Below are 22,461 nucleotides of genomic sequence, written 5' to 3'. Positions count from 1 at the left end.
ATGATCGCAAGCTGTCCAGGCCCTGAGATAGCAGAGCACGCCCATAGCATGCTGCTCCCTCCACCATGCTTGACAGTCTGGATCGGGTTTTGATGTTGTTGTGTTTCTCCTAAACATTTCAACTTTGGTTACATCTGTCCACAGAACAGTTTGCCAGTAGTACTATACTCTTGATTTCGCACATCAGACTACATTTTATAGCCAATTTCTGCAGAAATTTAAGACATTCCAAGGGGTTCATATACTTTTCCCTCCCACTGTACGATAGTTCCTGCATACTCCAGTCTACTGGTTGAGTTTCTTCTATAAGAAGGACCACACATCCCGAATGCTGAATGCATTTCCTGGCACCGATGAAACACATCAAAATGCTGTTTAGGCTGGAAGGATTTAAGTGTGTTAGTGTGCACACATGGTGGAAAATATGAAACTGGCACAAGATGTCAACAAAAGACATCATAATTAGAGAGAAGAGCGTTTGTAATTCAAACAAAAAGTCATTAAAAAATACTGGTGAGGATTGCTCAAAGCGTAACAAGCTTTTCACACACATCATGATGTGGATTATTGATGGCGTGGTTTCCAGCTTGTGGTTGCCCGACTGAACTTTCCAGATGGGATTTTATTTTATTTTTTTAATGATTTTTATTAACAGTGCCAATGGAACAAGCTGTGTTTTACATTTGTCTGCTTAAATACGCCTTGAAAATGTGCTGACTCACACTTTCCTTTGATGGAAGCGAACTGTGGCAAGAGATGAAACCGTATGAACATTTCATATTGCAGTTATCGGGATCACGGTACAAGAGCCCCAACGTTTTACTTTGTGTGGCAAGCCAAAATTTGAGTTGAGTTCAGTGGAAAAAAAAGGAGCGTGTAATGCCCTGGCATGCGGGCACAGAGAGCCCCAGTCGCCGTTTATTGAATGGGACAAACGCACATACAAAATGACAGCCGGATGCTCACACAGGCTAACCGGCCAACCTGATGTCCCTCACTAGGCCAGGCCCCTTAAAGGCACACATGCAACACAAATAAGTACATTTGCCACTATATCACTAAAATAAACTAATAGAAATTGTCAAATACACACTGAAAATGTTGCGCTTTTTTTTAAATTTATTTTGGGATAGAAACAAGTAGAAAATAAGCAACCCTATATACTTCAACATAAAACATTGTAAACAGCAACCAGTGAATTCTGCCCTGCGATTGGCTGGCGACCGGTTCAGGGCGTACCCCGCCTCTCACCCGGAGATAGCTGGGATAGGCTCCAGCACGCCCGCCACCCGTGTGAGGAGAAGCGGTAAAGGAAATTGATGGATGGATGACTACGAAACCAAAAATATCTTTCAAATCGGTGGGGCTCCATCAAAAACATTTATTTACTGGTCCGCCTCATATTTGAATAATAAAATGGAAAAAACGTCCCACATCAGAAGGTTGTGAAAAAAAAGAATAAATAAATTTCTTCTGGAGCAGTATATCCTAAGTTTGTTGTTAGATCTATTATTGTTTATATAAAAGAGAACCGGGGATGGGGTTCAATGAGTTTTTCTTCTTCCCGTTCCCTTTCAGGCATAAATGGAAACTTTTTTCTTCTTCTTCTCTTCGCATGTTGCTCTCTTATTTGTTGGCAGAACTGTAAAATCTATTCTAAAGATGACTGGAAGCCAGTGTAAAGACTTTAGAATTGGGAGTAATATGCTCTGACCTCTTTGTTTTGGTCAGAACCCGAGCCGCAGCATTCTGAATGAGCTGCAGCTGTTTAAGGCTCTTTTTAGGGAGTCCAGTCAGAAGACCATTACAATAGTCAAGTCTACTTGAGATAAAAGCATGGATGAGCTTCTCCTGGTCTGCCTGACGCATGCAAGAACTTCACTCTGAGCCTTAATGAATTAAATAAATAAATTGTACAAGACATTGCTCCCTTTTTTTCCAAAATTATTTTGGGAAATGTTGAAATATATCACTTTCCTTTTTGTTATTTTTAGATATCATACTGATACTACTCACGTTTTGCTTTGTGACCAATACCACCAAATTGAGATGTAACCTTTTTTTAATGTTTAACTGTTGGTTTACAGCATATTAAATACATTTTTAATGTGTTTAATAAACACAATGTGTTTTATTTTTCTGTATGTGACCCCAAATGGAAAATGTTTGGACATTCCTGAATAAGATTTGTCATCAATTAATCTCATTTGAATCAAATATAAATATTTGATACAATAAATGTAAACTGAAAATATTAGTCATAAACGACAACATTAGATTTTTATTTTCCATCGTACATCCACAAACTACGGTGGCCTGCAAGTGCAAAACAATACAGGAAGTCCTTGATTTACGAACGAGTTCCGTTCCTATTCCGAATTTCCGCGTAAGTCGGATTTCACCGTTAGTCGAAATTGACGTCGAAATACTTCTGTTACTGTTCTTGTTAATACTTTAATAATCAATCAATCTGGTGATTATTTTTTCAATTAATCTATGAATAGAATTTAAAGAAAACACATTTTTCCATCCCTTTATTAAAAAACTGGTCATTATTTCAAATTCATAACATAAAAAAAATGCCCAAACATAATTTAAGTATGATTCAGTTCAAAGTTTGGTTCGTAACATTTGTTAGAAATTGGCAAAAATGTTGATAATTGTTTTTCAAAGTAAAAGCCAATGTTTGCAAACATCTTATGATTAAACACAAAGATAATCAGGCTGCTTTCATGGAGAACGACAGAAATCGGAGAATATTGACTGTTGAGAGACTGAAATTCTGAGGATGTGGAAAAATGTAAGTTCAAAAAGGTCTCAAAACGATTAATCGATTATCAAAATAGTTGTCGAAAAATGGTTGCACTTCTATTAAAGTCCTATTTTCCCACCCATGGTAATTGTCAACCCTGAATTAGTTTGTCAAATGACTTTCTGTTGTATGTAGCGCCACCGGCTGGCAGAGTGACAGCATAGCAGAGTCAAAAGTATTGAGACACGCCTGCCGGGAAAAGTGGCGGTGAGCGACAAGTCGCGCGCTTTCATTTGCCGCGTGTCCCGCGCTTGGCGACGCTGACCATGGCGGGAATCTGGTTGTAGTGGCGGCGGGCCAGCAGGTGTTTGTGTTCGATGCTGCGGATCACGGGAAGGTCGTACACCTGAAGGAAAGGAAATACTCACTTTGTGGAAACAACAACCTCGCAAAAATGGGTGGCAAGATGTAACACAACACTGATGCTGCGGTACTAATATGTATTAACTGTTCCAATGCTCTTTCTGGAATTGCTAAAATATAAAAATTCTACTCTTGCTGACAAGAGTTGTTTGCTGTATTTAGTCGAAGCACCCCTCTGGTCTTTTTGGGAATGATGCAACAAGTTTTCCACACCTGGATTTGGGGATCCTCTACCATTCCTCCTTGCAGATCCTCTCCAGTTCTGTCAGGTTGGATGGTGAACGTTGGTGGGCAGCCATTTTCAGGTTTCTCCAGAGATGCTCAATTAGGTTTAAGTCAGGGCTCTGGCGGGGCCATTCAAGAACAGTCACGGAGTTATTCTGAAGCCACACCTTCGTTATTTTAGCTGTGTGCTTAGGGTCATTGTCTTGTTGGACGGTGAACCTTCGGCCCAGTCTGAGGTCCTGAGCACTCTGGAGAAGATTTTGGTCCAGGATTTCCCTGTACTTGGCCGCATTCATCTTTCCTTCGATTGCAACCGGTCGTCCTGTCCCTGCAGCTGAAAACCACCCCCACACCATGATGCTGCCACCACCGTGCTTCACTGTTGGGACTGTATTGGACAGGTGATGAGCAGTGCCAGGTTTTGAATTAAGGCCAACAATTTCTATCTTGGTCTCACTTAAGTGCAGCAGACCAGAGAATCTTATTTCTCACCATCTTGGTGTCCTTCAGGTGTTTTTTGAGCAAACTCCATGCAGGCTTTCATGTGTCTTGCCCTGAGGAGAGGCTTCCGTCGGGCCACTCTGCCATAAAGCCCCGACTGGTGGAGGGCTGCAGTGATGGTTGACTTTCTAGAACTTTCTCCCGTCTCCCGACTGCATCTCTGGAGCTCGGCCGCAGTGATCTTTGGGTTCTTCTTTACCTCTCTCACCAAGGCTCTTCTCCCCCGATTGCTCAGTTTGGCCGGACGGCCAGCTCTAGGAAGGGTTCTGGTCGTCCCAAATGTCTTCCATTTCAGGATTATGGAGCCCACTTAAGTGCAGCAGAATTTTTTTTGTAACCTTGGCCAGATCTGTGCCTTGCCCCAATTCTGTCTCTGAGCTCTTCAGGCAGTTCCTTTGAAGTCATGATTCTCATTGACTCTGACATGCACTGTGAGCTGTAAGTTCTTACATAGACAGGGGTGTGGCTTTCCAATCAGTATAATCAAACACAGCTGGACTCCAATCAAGGTGGAGAACCATCTCAAGGATGATCAGAAGAAACGGACAGCACCCGAGTTCAATATATGAGTGTCACACCAAAGGGTCTGAATACTTATGGCACCGTGATATTTCAGTTTTTCTTTTTTAATAAATATGCAAAAATTGGCAAATGGCTGTAACATAACAAAGAGTGGACATTTTAAGGGGGTCTGAATACTTCCTGTAACCACTGTAATACTTCTACTCCTGGTAACACTGAGACCCTTGCTGAAAGTTCGAATACTCTTGCTGATGGGGAAAGTACCCCTGCTGAGTATTTCAATAATTCTTCAGATGATGGTACTGGGCGAGTATTTTTTAAGGTAGTACTTGGTGTAAAAAGTTTGAGCAACGCTCTTCGAGGGGTACTAATACACCTAATTGTAGTAGTGGTACTTCTTACAGTGGTACTAGTACTCCTGACAAGATAAGTACCACCTATAACAATACTCTTGCTGGTAGCACTTGTAGTCTTGTTAGAAGTACCAATACTCTCGTTAACAGAGCTAGTACCTCTGCTGAAAATATGAATACATCTCACGCCTTCTTAGGGTACTACTACCATTTGAGTCACTAATACTTCTCCTGGCAATACAAGTGCTCACTTGGACTGTGTTAATACTAACTCATAAAGAAGTTCCTGCTGGCAGTATTGCCACTCTTGCTGACTGTAGTACTACACTCAAAGCAGGACGTATCACACCCTTGTTCGAAGTACTAAAAGGCTTGCTGTCAGACATGGTACACCTTTTGAAAAAAAAGAATAAATCCTCAAGGGCTACCGGTGCGCCCACTTGTGGTACGAATACTCCTTCTCGGGGTACTAATACTCTTTGAGTCACTAATACGCCGACTGGCAATACTTATACTCCCTTGGACTGTCATGTAATACTGCTGCCGGAGGTACCGATACTCATTCTGGGTGTACCACTAGTCCGGAAAGAGGTACTAGTGAACGGCCTGGAGGTAGTAACCTGAGTGTGCGAGTACTTGCGGTCGTGTCTGACCTTGAGCAAGTCCTCCACCTGGAGGTGAGCGTCCGTCTCGTCCTTGCTGAGCAGGACGCAGTTCCAGGGGCTCCAGTCCTTGCGGCGCTCCCAGCGGACCAGGACCAGGCCGAACAGGTCGCCGCTGCCGCTGAGGGCCGAGCGGGCCCCCCAGACCACCTCCACCAGGTACTGGATGTCCTCCACCTGTTAGACTCAAGTACAGAGAAGTATGGAAGCTCTTTTAGATCAAGATTGTTGTGCTTCTACGACTGTTCCCGCTGTTCTCTTCAAATTCTTGAAGAGAACTGTTAAATATATTCTAGAAGTTATCATTTATTTGCTTAGCTTGCATTAGTATTATGGACGATTTTAGATGTCTCGCCTTCGAAAAGATGACTCAGCATCATCCGATGGAAGGGTGCCTGGACCAAGGACGTGATCGGATGTGGTCGGGTCGGGACAAGTGTTGGTCCAATATTTTGTGTTGTGTCTTATTGCTTAGAATACTATGTCTGGGAAAAACCCTCTTATTATCAAATATTATGTGTCGTGTCTTATTGTTTAGAATACTATGTCTGGGAAAAACCCTCTTATTATCAAATATTTTGTGTTGTGTCTTATTGCTTAGAACATTATGATTTGTAAATCCCTCCTATTTCAAATAAATGCAGGAGCGAGGGGGGGGATTGTTTAGAGCGTGTTGAGAGGCTGTGATCTGAACAATCTCCCATACGCCCTCCTCATGAGAAAAAGAAACCAGCGTCTTCATTCCTTTTGTGTCTATTTTTTATAATGTTGGGTAAGATAAATCCAACATTAAATTGGTCCTTCGAGCCGGATGTCAACACACCCGAGGATTCCAGTTGTGGAGCCGACTTCCAGTTAAGAGACCGTGGCCACGGCAAGTAAGACCCTTTACGGGACTGGTCTTCGTTCTCCTCAACTGGGATCTGAAGGTTGACGACAATCCACAGGATTGAAGACGACTGGTGAGTTAAATTTAAATTTTTTTTTTAGGAAAAAGGACGCCGGAGTCCAGAAATTCCGCGAGGACGGCGGAGTCCTGTACGTACTTAAATTCCGTGTTTAATAAACCCTGTGGATACTAGTCAATGGCGGGTAGAATAAAGAAACTAGGAAAGTTTCGTGGCGTCGTAGTTAAATTCCGTATAGGATGGCGGAGTCCTCTAATGAGCTGTTGACAGACGTAGTTAAATTCCGTATGGGACGGCGGAGTCCTCTGACGAGCCAGTGTGAATGAAAACTGTTTGAATGAGAGTGTAAATGGGAAATGGGAAACCACTAGGTTTTTCATTCCATACCAAAACAGTGGGAAAGTAAACGGTGGACTTTTGTGGATGCAAAGGCAAGAATTCTCCACTCGAAAGAGTTGAAGTGAGAATTACCACAGAAAGTAAATTTGAATCACCGTCCTACTGAAAAGAAACAGTGTTCTAGACTACCCTAGGTAGTATTACACTGAACCAAATTCTTTCAAATGGGGAAAGGAAGTAGTAAAATAAAAAACAGGAATACACTGCAGTGTAAAGGTTGGAGGTTCATTAAATTAAATTTAAAAGAAAAAAAGAAACAGGATCCTGATAAAATTTTATATTTAGAGACAGGGATAACCGAACACGGCTTTAATGGTTGGTTAAATACACAAAAAATAGCCGCGTTGCAGGAATCAAATTATATAAAAAATAAAAGACAAGCCACCGTTAAACGTGGGAAAGGCTGTTGTCTGCAGCCTTGGAGCTTATCACAAAAATAGAAGATAAAAAAGAATGTGATGAGCTGCAGTAATACAGAGCATGCGTACCAAACCCACGCACATTGTTAAATTCATTAAGACCAGACGCTACTGTGTTTACAGTAGTGGACATTAATGCATTAATGCATTAATGCATTCTTTTCAGTACCAATAGAAAATAACAGTCAATTTTGGTTTGCATTCACATTTGAGAAAAAAAAAAAAAAATATATATATATATATATATATACATTTACTAGATTACCGCAAGGTTACTGTGAAAGTCTAACTAATTATTCACAAGTTATGACAACACGCATGTCTTCTGGCATCTACAGATGAAGACACATGCAAAGATTCATTGACCTTACTGCATCATCTAACAGAAGAGGGACATAAAGTTAACAAAAATAAATTGCAATGATGTAAAAGACAAGTTAAATATCTAGGCCATAATTTAAGTATAGGAGGAAAGACTATATTAGAAGACAGGAGAGCTATAGTCTTAAAAAATCCTAAACCACAGACGAAGAAACATAATAATCATTTTTAGGTCTGACAAATTATTGTACAGCATGGATTCCAAACTATGCAGAAATTGTTGCACCATTGTCAAAATTAATATATGAAAACAACCTTAAAATGACATCACCTGTTTAATGGAGTACAGAGGCAGAAAAGGCCTTCTGTGACATTAAACAACATTTGGTCTCCAGTGCTGCGCTAGGCCTTCCAAATTTAATGATAAAACATTCATTCAAATGGTAGATTGTAAAAGCTATTGCATGACCTCCGTACTTACACAACAATACGGTGATAAGACCAATAGCTTATTTTTCAACTAGAGAGCAGTTCACCCTAAAGGTCCCACATACAGTGTCTGCTCTCCTATTGCAAATCACCTGCAAGACATTTATCTTGCATTGCCATCTTGCTATCAGAACCACATTTGACTGTTGAGCGATGCACAACCTTAAATCCAGCCACACTAACACCCTTAATGATGAAGGCACGCAGCATGATTGACAGGAATTGGCTGAACAAGCTGCTGAATTAGTAGCATTAATCGAGGCATGCAAACTAATGATAAATAAAGATGGTACAATCTATACTGATAGCCATTATGAGAATTCCACAACAAGAACGCAATTATTGGGAAAAACAAAGTGCAAAACTACAGAATGAAATTTACATTAGCACAGGAAAAAAAAAAAAAAAAAAAACTATTCAAATGGGCTGCTATATTGAGACATGCTGTGTCACGTCTCAACCGGAGGGATGGTGGCACAGATAGATTGACACTTTACAGCCCTAAAAAATAGCAGAAAGAAACACGTGGGTTCATTTAACACACTGTAAGAGTCATTTCAGCTGAGTACTCAAATTGGGAAGGTGAGCAAAAGTCTGATAACAGAGCGGGAGCAGATGTGTAGATTCTGAAAACGCTTGCTGGTCAGTGAAGAAAAAAGACACCAACCCTTTTAGTGAGAACTCAGCAGAAAGGCACACCCACGTTGGTTATGAGATTCGATAAGTTGTTACGTAGCAACTTTGGCTACTATGATGTTGGTTTTGTTTTTGTGGTACATGGGACGTCCCACCCTCAATGATAAAACCCATTTTTTAGATAGAAAATCACCTACCAACTGGACCAATATGACAAACCCAATAATAATAATAAAAATTGTTTTTTTGAATCATTAACTCGTATCAAAAGGAGTACAGCTGATGATCAAAATTGTGGGCATGGCCTCCAAATGCGGCAAAACGGTTTAATATTTTGTGCCCCCAAAATCAAGCTGCTTTAATCATAATTCCATATGCGGCTCTCACCAATGATGCTCAAGAGAATGGGCAGAATTGGGGATTTAGATATGACTGGTATGCAACTATAGGTTTTGAATGGAAACACCTTATTGGTGAAACAGGTTATGATTGGTCCAGTTGGTCAAAAAGAACAGCAAAAGAACAAAGAAAGAAGTTTAACATAAGCAAAACGGCCCATAGTTTAATATTGAAATACAAGTCACCCAATGTGTTTGATAGTGAGCTTGTGGGCCTATTCTGGTGGAAAAGATCCCCACTTCCAAGTAGTATTGTGTTATAGGAACCGTGTTAAACCAAAAATGCCATTGAAAACTTCAAAGAAAGGTAGACAAATTTTAATGGTTAACAACATAACTACTGATGATTGGTTCCTAGTTGTCACAGGAGTTTCAGGACAAAATAACAATTGGTTACTATTGATGGAACAAGCAGCAAATGTAGCGAGAAAAGATTGTGTTGTTTGCATGGGTCCCAGGCCTTTGTTGCGCATAGTTCCGGCATAATTATCACAAGATTGTATTATTCCATTTGCACACTGATTGAGGAGCATCTGCAACATTTGCACAACCATTGTCCCAGATTATCGCACTACTCGTCACTTTAAACCGCATACACTCCTTGAAGTCTCAGCGCCCTTTGCACAATGATCTTTGCACCGGACTATTGCGATATTAGTCATTCAAACTGCTGCTAGAGGACTGCATCTTTTTGCACAATTATTTTTTGTCAATGTCTTTGTGTCTCCAAAGTGTTCTGTAAATTGACTGTCTGTTGTACTAGAGCGGCTCCAACTACCGGAGACAAATTCCTTGTGTGTTTTGGACATACTTGACAAAAAAGAGATTTATCCTGGCAGAGGCAAAATTATCCAACATAAAACATACATGGTGTTCCTTGTGGGGTTCCTAATCAATACAAATTAGCTGACCAAGTTGCAGGAGGATTTGAATACTTCATATGCTGTTGGTGTACGATTAATAAAAATGTTGATGGGATAAACTATATCCACTTCAATGTACAGAGATTAGGAAATTGGACTCAGAGTGGGTTGGAAGCTGTGCACGAGCAGCTCAAGGACGTTCCAAAGACCGCATAGCTGTCGACATGCTCCTCGCAAGAGAGGGAGGTGTTTGCGGTATGTTTGGAGAACAAACAATACTGCTTCAGATGGCAGCTTGACCAGAGCCATCGATGGTCTACGGACCCTCAATCAACACTCCTTGTGAAACAGCTGAATGGACGTTTTTGGTAAATATAAAACCCTAATTTCACCAATATTGATATCAATTGCTGTTTTTGCAGCCATTCTGACATTGTGTGGATGTTGTTGTATCCCATGCATTCGGGCATTAATCAGTAAATTAATCACCACAGCCATAACCCACATGGAACCGTATGGAGCAGATTTATCCTTTATTGGAGGTTGATAATAATGACGATGATGATGATGATGTTGTTTTACCTGATTTGTTTCCTGATCCAGGTGATTACGATGTTTAAACTACAACATTCATGTATGACAAGTTTACTCTGAGTGTAAATGTATTTGTTTCATAAAAATGATTCTACAATTAAAAATCGAAATGAAGTGACTGTAAGATGATATGAGAATTTGTGCAAATACATGATAAACAGGAGGGAAATGTTAAATATATTCTAGAAGTTATCATTTATTTGCTTAGCTTGCATTAGTATTATGGACGATTTTAGATGTCTCGCCTTCGAAAAGATGACTCAGCATCATCCGATGGAAGGGTGCCTGGACCAAGGACGTGATCGGATGTGGTCGGGTCGGGACAAGTGTTGGTCCAATATTTTGTGTTGTGTCTTATTGCTTAGAATACTATGTCTGGGAAAAACCCTCTTATTATCAAATATTATGTGTCGTGTCTTATTGTTTAGAATACTATGTCTGGGAAAAACCCTCTTATTATCAAATATTTTGTGTTGTGTCTTATTGCTTAGAACATTATGATTTGTAAATCCCTCCTATTTCAAATAAATGCAGGAGCGAGGGGGGGGATTGTTTAGAGCGTGTTGAGAGGCTGTGATCTGAACAATCTCCCATACGCCCTCCTCATGAGAAAAAGAAACCAGCGTCTTCATTCCTTTTGTGTCTATTTTTTATAATGTTGGGTAAGATAAATCCAACAAGAACTCAGAATGCTAAGGTACGTGGGCTCCCTCTAGTGGTAGGTCAAAGAATCACTGCCTCCGGTATAACTTTCCCGTTAAAATACATTTGCATGTTGTCTTTAAGAACTGCTTGTTTTAAAGCCTTTAGTTAGACCTTTAAACCTTTATTTTAGTAAGTTTTATGCGCAGTCCATTTGAATTGAATCACTCATACTTGTTGCACTATTTTTATTTTATATTTAAGTGCAGCGGTAATGTTCAAATTGTGCATAATTTTACAGTGGCATAAGAAAAAAAACAATGAATATACTTTTCAGGGATAAAACCTCCGTCTCGTTTTTGATAAACAATTGTGCCGACGAGGCTTCTTTACTTATTACTTTGTGTAAAAAAGTTTGTCATCCACTGTTTTGAAAAATCAATGCGCAATACACCAATAATACACTGGACATCAACGCCTTGCGAGGCGGCCCTCGTATTTCGTCGGTGGTGCCGTCCGGCGTGTTAAATAATGCGTATGCTGAGTTCGAGTACGTATGCTGACCACAGTTGTGTCGGGCAGGCGACCTCTGGCTTTGTTGATGATTCAATTCTTCGCTTGAAAGGGGAATGACGTACATTACCCACCTAACTGCACAAGCGAGTGACAACAAGGCAGGTTATTAATCACAAGTCGAAACTCACGGTGCTTGAATAATTGAACCAACAGTGAGTGAACAATAATAAAATCAACGGTGTGGATGAACACACGTTATATCTCCTAATACTACGAGGGAATGATGAACATCCAGCAGCAACAATAAAGTCAATAAGTCAACTTTTTACACAAAGCCGCTCGGCATGCTGGGCATTCCAGCGTCAACGCCTTCGACACTACAATACATTTAATTGAATACATATTAAACCGGGCCTATTTCACTCGCGGACCGTTTGCAATTTGATATGGATTTTACTTTGATGTAACATGTTGTAATGTGTCAGTCAATAAAATCATGGCGACACAAAAACCCATATTATGGATGAATAACGTATCTGTCTGCATCGGTTGCGTGCGTGAGGCGACCTGCAGCATGAAGGGAATGGTGTTGTCCTTGTTGAGGAGCAGCTCGCCGTCCCTCAGCCTCTTCAGGATGTTCTTGTAGCAGGAGAAGTCGTCTCGGCTGCCGGCGATGTTCTTCAGCCGGGTGCAGTCCAGGCAGCGGCGACCCAGGTGGGCGCGGGTGGACGAGCGGAAGTGGGCCGAGCCCAGGTAGCGTTGGCAGCCGTGGCAGAGGAACACGTCGCTCCTCAGCTGCGAAGTGCTCTGGGGCACCTGGGAAATATGCATTTGCTTCTCTTAAGCTAGGAATTATTACAAGATCCAGAACTCTTCCTCAAAAAGTATTGAATAGTGGGACCCTCTGATTATTGCATCCACAGTGCTTCACTTTTCCCATATTTTGTTATGTTACAGCCTGATTAAAAATAAATTGAATTAAAAAAAAAAAAAAAGAAATCTACAGGAATATGTCAGTCATTACAATGGTTTACAAACCCGAATTTCAGACGAGCTAGGCGAGACTTTCTTCCGCCTTTCTTCTACCTGTTGAAAAACGTACCTGACAAATATATTAATCGGTTGTCGAATAGAAACGTCCACGACAGTGAATGAGTTGATACATTTGCAACTTTGTGTCGTCTTGTCGTTGTGGGATGCTGTGTGTAGAATTTTGGGGAACATAAGATGTGGAAAAAGTGATGCACTGGATGTTTTTTTTATTTTTATTTTTTACCTTGAGGTGCTTGGCCACCTCAGGGTTGAATCCTGGCGTGCGGATGAACTGCAGGAAGAGGGTGGACAGTCTCTTCCTCAGACCTTCCAGGTTGGCCGCCTTCACCTGTCGTCTCATCAGGTCCGCCTCCCTGTTGATCAGCTCCACGATGTCCCGAGTCAGCTGGCACGGGTGCACCTGCAACAACATGAAGATGAGTCACAAAAATCGCAAGTTTTTTACGAATCGAAATAAGACATTAGCAAACTGCCATCTGCTTTTACTTTGGAAAACAATGATCCACATTTTTTGCCCACTTTATGACGGATGTTACAGATCATAGTTTATGTTTGTACATTTTCTGCACTGTCAATTTGAAATAATGTCCTGTTTTTTTCAATTAGTATTAAATAATCAAACGAGTACAATAATAATAATAATAATAATAATAAAATAAGGTAATTATAATGTCGTTCTGCGGCTGGAACGGTTAAAGTGTATTTCCATTCATTTCAATGGGAAACGTTACCTTGCTTTACAAACGTTTCAGTTTAACAACGGGGTCACTGAAAAAATGACATTTGTAACCTGAAGTTTCACTGTATGTCCCAAATCATCTTCATTACTACAAAATAAAAATTGACTATTACAGTACTTGCAATAATTGCGAACATTTAAATTACTTTTTGATAAGTACAGAAATGTCAGATACTTGGGACATACTCCAGTGATTTTCCACAGGTTGACTTGAACTTCTACATCTAAGTTCTTTTCTGTTAAGACACTCGTCAAGTACGAGTGTCCTCAGGTAGTTGATACAAACCGGACAGTTGCCGTACCGCCACAATTTGGGCGAGGCACAGTAGGATGTCCAACCTCTGCTCCCGGCTGACGGGCGCCATGGCCACACAGTCGTACAGATCTCCCAGCTGTCTGGCCCGGATGGTGTCGGGCGTGTCCATCTCGATCAGGCGACCGTCCGCCGCCCGCCACTGGTGAGGCGTCGACGACTGACGTGCACGCCGCCGCCGCCACGACGACAACAACAACGCACCGTTAGTAGGTGTCGGAATACTACTTCTAGTTGGACTAACGCACCCACATGACTACGACTGTCGCTCAAAAGAAATATTCCTACGTTAACGTTTCCGTTCTGACCTTGTCCAGGAACTTCCTGACGGCTTTGTTGTAGTTGTCGCTCCTGATGGCGATGCCGTGGCGTCCGATGGTGGCGATGTACTGCGTCTCCTGCTCCAGCAGCGAGAACAGGGCCGCTTTCCTCTCGGCCCCTCGCAGCGTCGCGTTGATCTGATGCTCCTTGTCGCTCCTCCACTCTGAAGAACACACAATGTAAATAGAATGTAAAGAAATGAAACTGTTTTTGCCACATTTTTTGCTTCAATTCAATAGACTTTGTGCTGCTCCTTCTGGTGCGGACACCTTGGCCACTAGTGTTTCGTTCGCAAACGTTTCGTTCGGAAGAACAAATCTTTTTAGTGAACGAACTGAACTGAATCAGTTTGTGAAATGATTCCGTCCTTGAGTTTGGCCGCCGTGAGGCGAGCGAGTCGGCTGGGAGCCGAAACGGAACTGCTGAAGCGTTCTGTCACTCACTCCTGAATCCTCGGCGAATGATCAATGTGGAGCCAGTGTCAGGCAGCGACGTGCAGGCGGGGTAGGGACTTAAGTGAACTGAACTGGTGTACTGAGGAACTGAAGAGTGATTCGTTCAGTGAACTTCGTTCGCGATCCGCTAAGGAGCGATGTACTAGTACGATGACTGATTCGTTTCCGCAAGGAACGACGTACTACGTGGTGAACATACTCATGAGTCCTGACGTCCTCGTAGGGATAGCATTCACTAGCAGCTTCAAGGTAACGGCTAATTTTGGAGTCAGTCAAGCACATGAAAACAAGCACACATATTTAAAATAAATGTAAATTCATCACAAATGTATATGTTGAGTGAACGTGAACCTCAGGGATGGATCATTAACTGAATGAGGAAGCACTTGAATGATTTTGTGAAAAAGAACTGAACCATTCGGTGAACGAATCTTTTGAATGAATCCTGTTAATGAACTGATTCGAATGATTCCGTACACTCAAAAGAACTGCCGTGCCCATCACTATTGGCCACCTAGGGGAAGTATTTAACAGATGTACTTTTATAATCACAGATATAAATAGGTAGATAGGACTCGGCCCTTTTAAGCGAGGAGGGTCAAAGTCGTGAGCGCATTCCAAAAGACCGAGGACACATGCGGTTGCGTACAACGCTGTGCAATCACGACAACGGAACCGGGAGTGACCTTTTCACAGGTAAAAAATAATTTGGCGCTTTTTTTTCTTATTGTTGTTGTTCTGATAGCACACACTTTTGGCATTGACACAAAAGTAAACCTCGTAAACATCGGTTGAGAGTTGAGCAGGTTACGACTTCATTGCCTTCGATGGGAATGTCGACCTCCCCAACATGGCTGCCACATTGGTTCACCGAGGGCTACTACAGCTCGCTAGTATTCATATCTATGGTTATACTGCACATCACTGGTGTCAAAATCAAGGCCCGGGGGCCCGATCCGTCCTGCAACATCATTTAATGTGGCCCACAGAAGCAAATCATGGTTCTTGCTAAAATACCAAAATTGCTAATTGTTTTCACCTTAAATAAGGTTGTGAATTGCAGGCATGTTTTTGTTACCAGTTCCACTTTTAAACTAACATGAATAATAGTTGAAGAGTTTCCATCTATTTGTTGTATATCCGTAATAATAATGAGGGGAGGATACATTTACAGTATATCACACAGGTCGGAAATCCAAACAGCGATGTGGCCCGCGACAACAACGCTATTGGTTAGCCCGTCTTCGCTCTTTCCCATTATGTGTTTGCGTTAAGCTAGCGAACTTCAAGACAAAGTTACAGTATGTGGGCGTTTTAAATACATCTGTAATACTTTTAGTTTATTGTTTAGTTCGACTTTAAACCTCAACTGGGTCTGGCAATAAACAGTTTAAAGCGCCTGTTTTTTAATAGGAAGACTTGTTCACGATCTGCTAAACTGCTGCTTGTTCTGAAGTGAGTTGAGCGGCTGCCACAATACAAGGCTCATATCTTAAGGCACCACTGTACTAACATATGTGTATAGTCCTAATATAAGTGTATTGCTCACATTCACATATACCCACATAAATCGCATTACTCATGCAAACATACTAGCATGAAGTAGTTTCCACAAGTATACCCACATGAACTGCACTACTCATCAAAGCTCTTCCACCTACTCTCCAGGGCGTTGTACAGCAGGTTGAGGTCATCCTTCTTCCGCGGTTGCATCCAGCGGTCGTGGCTGTCTCGCAGCTGCTCCGTCCTCTCCTCGTGCCTGCGGCGCTCCTGAAGATCGATCCAGGCCAGACGACGGTCACGCTCCCGCCTCAGCCGCTCCACCGCCCGGCAGCTCAGCCAGCGACGGGTGTGCGCCTGCAGGCGGATCACCTGCCGGGGACACGCCGCAGTCCCGATCGGCTCATTCAAATACACCAACTCCAGGTACTAATATGCTTTCTGACTCACAAGTTCTGAGGTACTAATACGACTGCTGGTGGTGCTAATATTTGCGCTAACAGTACTGATGTGCCTACTCGAGCAGTGACGCGCGATAGGGTCCGTGGAGTCAGATTTAAAAATGTACAGTGGTGTATTTGCAGTCGGACATTAAAAACTGATGAACTGGTATGGTTCTGACCTGGGGCCTCTGTTTTCGTGGCCGGAGCGCAAATGGTGACGTATCGTGATTTCGGTGCAAGCGTAAAGCTCACTGGCGTATCCTAATTCGGCAGACCGATCTATGCCAAGATGGGCGCGTCCTTTGATACCCGCACGGCGGTGACCGGAAGTCGGTCTAAACTTACGTCTGCTCAGACCGCGTCGAACTTTTGGCAGAGCCAGTCTTACGCGATTTTGGTGAATTTGATGGAGGTGCAGGCAGACACATACAGTACGTGGGTTCCGCTGACGAGTGGTGGATCAGATGTAATAATGTTTAAAATGTTTTAAGGTTAGCTATATCGCCCATATTTGGCTTTGATTTGGAGCAAAATTTTAGAATGCATTGGCTGCAGCTTCCACGTCATTTTCCTCACAACCGTGCCAAGAAGTATCTTTTTCTTTGTGAATCAAGTTGCGCATGAAGAGTAAGAAGATGGACTAATCCATTGCGAAGGAAGGGCGGTGGGGTACAGTGGTCAACCTCGGCTACGTCAACGTCCAACATGTCCAAGTATGACGTCACCGGACAACGATGTATAGCCTCCTCTCTTGCAGTACTGCCATTCCACTAATAGATGGTGCTGTTCTGTGCTATTTCTGCTTAGTTACCCAATCTGAAGTGAGGCTGATTGCTCTATGCCGCACTTCATCTCACCCTTTGAGGTATGCTCCCATATAATGTATTACTACTACTTTTTTTCTGGAAGTACAGCAAGCAGTATTAAAACCTCTGCTGACAGTACTACTAAAATAACTCAACACGACTACACTTACTAATACTCCGACTGTGACACTAGTATTAAAACACCTTCTGTCCAGACAGCATCTTTTATCATTTTGCATCCCAGTAATTAATGTTTATTTTTTGTTAACTTGTCCTTTCCTTGCTGTAAACCAATTTTGAGTAGTGCTAGGGGGAACTAATACAAAGGCTAAATGAGTATATGGGTTTTTAAGATATGCCGTGAGCCTCAATATCTCTTTTTTGGTGTGTGCATTTAGCTTGGTAACAGTGTTTCACATGCATCAAAGCTAACTCACAGCATTGAGCCTGGCGTCGTGATACTCGTCTGCGGTCACGTAGCGGCCCGGGCTGAGCAGTTTGTCCTTGAGGTTGGAGATGTAGCAGCCCACGCTGGTCATCTGCGTGGTGACGCTGGAGGCGCACTGCTGGGTCTGAAGCACCTGTTCCGCAGTCTGAGGTGCAGGACACAAATTTAAACCCTCCAGAACAAGTATCTTGAGATTGATTTTTAATTATTTTTTTTTATTTTCCCAGGTTGACACCTGTGTGTCTCGGCTGACTATGTCCACCCCTCGGCCGGGTCTCGCCCTGCGTGGGGTCTGGGCGGCGGCGTGGTGGTACTCGGCGCCCGTCAGCTTGTGCCTGTAGCCACCCAGGAAGGGCTTCTTCAGGTGGGGATGCTCGCTCTCCCCTGGCGCGTCCTGCGGAGCGCCATCGTCTGGAACGAGATCATCTGGTGTGCCACAGGAAATCCTCCAATTTCAAGTCTGAAATATTTATTCACTACAAACAATGTACATACAGTAAGTGTAGTCATCTAGCTACAGTATGCCAGCGACATAAGTGATAGGCCGAACAAAGAAATGCGCCTACACGAGATGGCCGAAGGTCCAAATATTCTGTATACAATATACAACACAATAATAACTTTGTATTGAAGTAAATAGGCCCAGATTTCACACTGACTTTTGTAAGTAAACTGAGACAAGATAATCATTTAATGTACATGAATATATTTTGTGACGCGTTTGGTGAGCCATGAGATTTTTCGAATGTAAAGTACTGTATGCGCCTTGACTCCATAAAGGTTGAGAAACACTGATCAAGAGCAGTGATTTGCAACCTTTATGGAGCCAAGGCGCATGTTTGGCAATTGAAAAATATCACGGCACACCAACAAACAAAAATGTCACAAAAAGTGGATACATTAATTACTGTATGTACTTCCTGCCATCTAATAGAAGACCATTCATTTGTTTTCTCTGTCACTATGCCTCACTGGCATAAATAGATGAATAAAGATACATTATTTCTTGGGAATATATAATTTTTTAAGTAATTAATTAAAATTTGATAATTTTCCACGGCACACCTGAAGAGCACCGCCCCCAATGTCGTCAAATTGAAAGAGTCCTATCGGTCTTTTTTGGCCTGTGGGACTCCTGAGGCAGCTGATGGGTACCGGCATGCCAAGCGGAATGCAGCTTTGGTGGTCGCTGAAGTAAAAACTCGGGCATGGGAGGAGTTCAGTGAGGCCATGGAAAAAGACTTCAGGACGGCTTTGAGGAAATTCCGGTCCACCATCCGGCGTCTCAGGAGGGGGAAGCGTTGCACCATCAACACTGTGTATAGTGGGGATGGGGCGCTGCTGACCTTGACTCAGGACATTGTGAGTCGGTGGGGAGAATACTTCAAAGACCTCCTCAACTCCACCGACACGCCCTTCCATGAGTGACCAGAGTCTGGGGTCTTTGAGGCGCGCTCTCCTATCTCTGGGGTTGAGGTCACCGAGGTGGTTAAAAAGCTCCTCGGTGGCAAGGCCCCGGGGATGGATGAGATTCGCCCGGAGTTCCTAAAGGCTCTCGGAAAAGGGTGGAGTGCCCTCTCCAGGTCGGGGATGAGATTCTTCCCCAAGTGGAGGAGTTCAAATATCTTGGGGTCACGAGTGAGGGAAGAATGGAACGGGAGATCGACAGGCGGATCGATACGGCGTCTGCAGTGATCCAGACTTTGTATCAGTCCGTTGTGGAAAAGAAGGAGCTAAGCCGAAAGACGAAGCTCTCGATTGATCGGTCGATCTACGTTCCTACCCTCACCTATGGTCACGAGCTGTGGGTCGAACGAGATCCCGGATATCAGCGGCCGAAATGAGTTTCCTCCGCAGGGTGTCCGGGCTCTCCCTTAGAGATAGGGCGAGAAGCTCGGTCATCCGGGAGGATCTCAGAGTAGAGCCGCTGCTCCTCCACATCGAGAGGAGCCAGATGAGGTGGCCGGGGCGTCTGATTCGGATGCCTCCCGGACGCCTCCGTGGTGAGGTGTTCCGGGCACGTCCCACCGGGCGGTGACCCCGGGGACGACCCGGGACACACCGGAGAGACTACATCTCTCGGCTGGCCTGGGAATGCCTCGGATCCCCTCGGAAGAGCTGGATGAAGTTGCTGGGGAGAGGGAAGTCTGGGTGTCCCTGCTAAAGCTACTGCCCCCGCGACCTGACCTCGGATAAGCAGTAGAAAATGGATGGATGGACACCTGAAGAGTGCTCACGGCACACTAATGTGCCCCTGCACACTGGTTGAGAATCACTGATCTAGAGTGACCGAGAAATCTTGTATCGTGATTAAAAGAAAGTAAAAAAACACAAGTATCCGTTACCTGTTAGCAGGCTCACATTGATGACGTTCTGCATGTCTTCGCGCTCTGAGTCAGCATGAGTGCGCAGCGGGTGAGTGTCGGGCTCTGATGACGTCATCTCCACGGTGGCGGTGCCGTGCGGCTGGACGCCGAGTTCCGAGAGGCTCTGCTGGTCCCGAGCCGCTTGCCCTCAAACGCAAGCACGCTGCTATGTTATGTGCAGTATTTGTCACTTTTTCAGAAAAAAAAACGTCATTACAAACTAAAGGTGCAACGATCCATCGATTATCCGACAACTTATCGATTATCAAATTAATTGCTAATCATTTTTGATAATCGATGAATTGTGTTTTAAGTTGAAATTGTCCAAATCCTCAGAATTTCAGCCTCTCATCATTAAATATTCTCACATTTCTGTAATTAATCTTATTGGTGTTTCATCAAAATAAGACATTTACAAACGTCTTTTACTTTGGAAAACATTGATTCACATTTTTGCCGATCTTCTGAGAATTATTATCAATGTATGTTCGTGCATTTTCTGCACTGTCAATTTGAAACAATGTCCTCTTTTTCATTGTCAATTTAATAAGTGACAGATTCATCGATTTGAAAAATAATCGTTAGTTGCAGCCCTATTACAAATTATAAATGAGGCTTAAAAGCGTAACGACCAGGGACATTGCTTCCCTCCGAGCAGCCGGTAAGGACCGTCAACTAAGTGCACAACTGAAAATTGCCAAAACAAAAAGAAAAAATACAAACTGTTTTTTCAGGTACCGTGAATAATAGCAAATAATTTGACTCAAGAACAAAGGAGGTCTGAAGCAATATTGGACATTGAAAACTTTGCATTGCTCGCAGCTCTGGCTGACTATATTAACAAAATATTCTACTTCATCTACTCTTATATCACAAAACTAAATCAATTCCATGTATGCCGTAGTTCAATCGTTCAAACCACCGGTACTCGAGTGACTCAATCAATGGTATCAGCGAGCATACTAGCCTTCACTGCGACGACAGTTTGAACAGCTGAATTTTTAACGGCTTCGCTAGTGTCTCACACCAACCTGGTCTAGAGCAGCTACCCTGCTCGTCCTCGCCTCCTGGTTGTCCCTCTGAGGTCTTTACTCCTGGTAAGGTCTCATCCTCCTGATCCTCTCCAGTCCCCGGTTCCCCTTGGTCCACTGAGGTGTTGACTTCTGATAAGGTTTCGTCCTCATTCCCTGGTTCTGCTTGATCGTCAGAGGTGCTTACTCCTGGTAAGGTCTCATCCTCCTGATCCTCTCCAGTCCCCGGTTCCCCTTGGTCCACTGAGGTGTTGACTTCTGATAAGGTTTCATCCTCATTCCCTGGTTCTGCTTGGTCGTCAGAGGTGCTTACTCCTGGTAAGGACTCGTTGTCTTGTTCCTCCTCATTTCCTGGTTCCCCTTGGTCCTCGGAGGTCTTTCTTCTCAGTAAGGTTTCATCTTCATTCCCCGGTTCCCCTTGGTTCTCCTCTGTGTTGTCGACTCCCAGTAAAGTCTCCTCCTCATTCCCCGTTTCTCCTTGGTCTTCGGAGGTACTTACTCCCGGTGATGTCTGGTCCTCATTCCCTGGTTCGCCGTGGTCCTCTGATCCTGGTAATGCTTCATGATCCTTGTGCTCCTCATCGCTTGCTTCTCCCTGGTTCTCTGTTGTGCCCGGTTCTTCTTGGTTCTCCTCTGATCCTGGAGGAATGGTTGCTTCATGCTCCTGCTCTGACATTATTTTATGATTATTTTATTTTATTTTTTTACACCAGCTGTATTTTTAGTTTCGTCCGAGCGAGCGGTTTCATTGAGCACTTTGCAGCGCTTCCGTTTACACGTTGCCATAGCGACCAGGAGGTAAGCCCAACCCCCTTTCTTTATTAGCTCGTTGCCACGATCGCAACAAAACGTGACGTCAGGGCACATATGTCAGGTTCAATGACGAATAAGAAATATCAAAAGAAGTTAAAAAATAGGATTTCATTTTTTAAATTAAGAGTATGATTTAAATTGAGACTGTTTTAGATCATAGTGGTACTATTGATGTCCTACGTTTTCGAGAAACAAAGTAAAGAGTGAAAAGTACACGTCTGGGTGTTAAGCATCAAAATACAGTAAGTTGAATTTGTTGTATAATTCGTGAAGGGAAAACCCTTCATGTTGTGATCCAGTTTCACGCCACATAACTCTTTTTCGGCAAGGGAAAATAAACACTATTGTATTCCTCATGAAACTGCAAGTGTAATTTGTTCAATTCGTTGAGCGGTTGTGAACAATACACGTTTAATATTTTAGGCTCAAGCGTCCGCCATCTGGCATGTGCGTGTGACGTCATCACGCCGGACCTTCCCCTTTGGCTGCGCAGAGCGCTTTACATTCCTCGGATCAAGCCACTTTTGGGTAAAACTCGCAAAAACAATTA

General features: G+C 43.1%; 1 protein-coding gene and 1 long non-coding RNA gene across 4 annotated transcripts; one reads left to right on the top strand and one right to left on the bottom strand.

Annotated features, from left to right (window-relative positions):
* Positions 1–776: 776 nt before the first annotated feature.
* Positions 777–22,334, bottom strand: iqub (IQ motif and ubiquitin domain containing). Its single transcript, XM_061772738.1, has 11 exons — positions 21,099–22,334; positions 20,047–20,214; positions 17,937–18,112; positions 17,691–17,846; positions 16,166–16,376; positions 14,037–14,212; positions 13,718–13,888; positions 12,900–13,076; positions 12,191–12,439; positions 5,430–5,615; positions 777–3,158 (listed from the first exon to the last, which is right to left on the bottom strand). Exons 1-11 carry the CDS (start codon positions 21,772–21,774, stop codon positions 3,042–3,044), a joined length of 2,463 nt encoding a protein of 820 aa, XP_061628722.1. The 5' UTR covers positions 21,775–22,334; the 3' UTR covers positions 777–3,041.
* Positions 13,801–18,776, top strand: LOC133477690 (uncharacterized). Of its 3 annotated transcripts, none has more exons than XR_009788451.1 (7): positions 13,801–13,937; positions 14,046–14,228; positions 16,173–16,430; positions 17,062–17,160; positions 17,255–17,312; positions 17,682–17,851; positions 17,929–18,776. It is a non-coding gene; the product is annotated as an uncharacterized LOC133477690 (long non-coding RNA). The 3 variants fall into 3 exon arrangements; XR_009788453.1 differs by having other exon boundaries at positions 17,652–17,851; XR_009788452.1 differs by having other exon boundaries at positions 13,806–13,941.
* Positions 22,335–22,461: the final 127 nt, after the last annotated feature.

Source organism: Phyllopteryx taeniolatus, chromosome 5, assembly GCF_024500385.1.
Source record: "Phyllopteryx taeniolatus isolate TA_2022b chromosome 5, UOR_Ptae_1.2, whole genome shotgun sequence".
NCBI lineage: Eukaryota > Metazoa > Chordata > Actinopteri > Syngnathiformes > Syngnathidae > Phyllopteryx > Phyllopteryx taeniolatus.
This window is presented reverse-complemented; position numbering and strand designations above follow the sequence as displayed.

Excerpts from the sequence above, each read along its gene's own strand:
- iqub (XM_061772738.1), bottom strand. The coding sequence starts at position 21,774 with ATGTCAGAGCAGGAGCATGAAGCAACCATTCCTCCAGGATCAGAGGAG. Across the intron at positions 16,377-17,690 it reads ACGACGCCAGGCTCAATGCT|GTGATCCGCCTGCAGGCGCA; the intron begins GTGAGTTAGCTT and ends TGTCCCCGGCAG. Across the intron at positions 5,616-12,190 it reads CCATTCCCTTCATGCTGCAG|GTGGAGGACATCCAGTACCT; the intron begins GTCGCCTCACGC and ends TGAGTCTAACAG.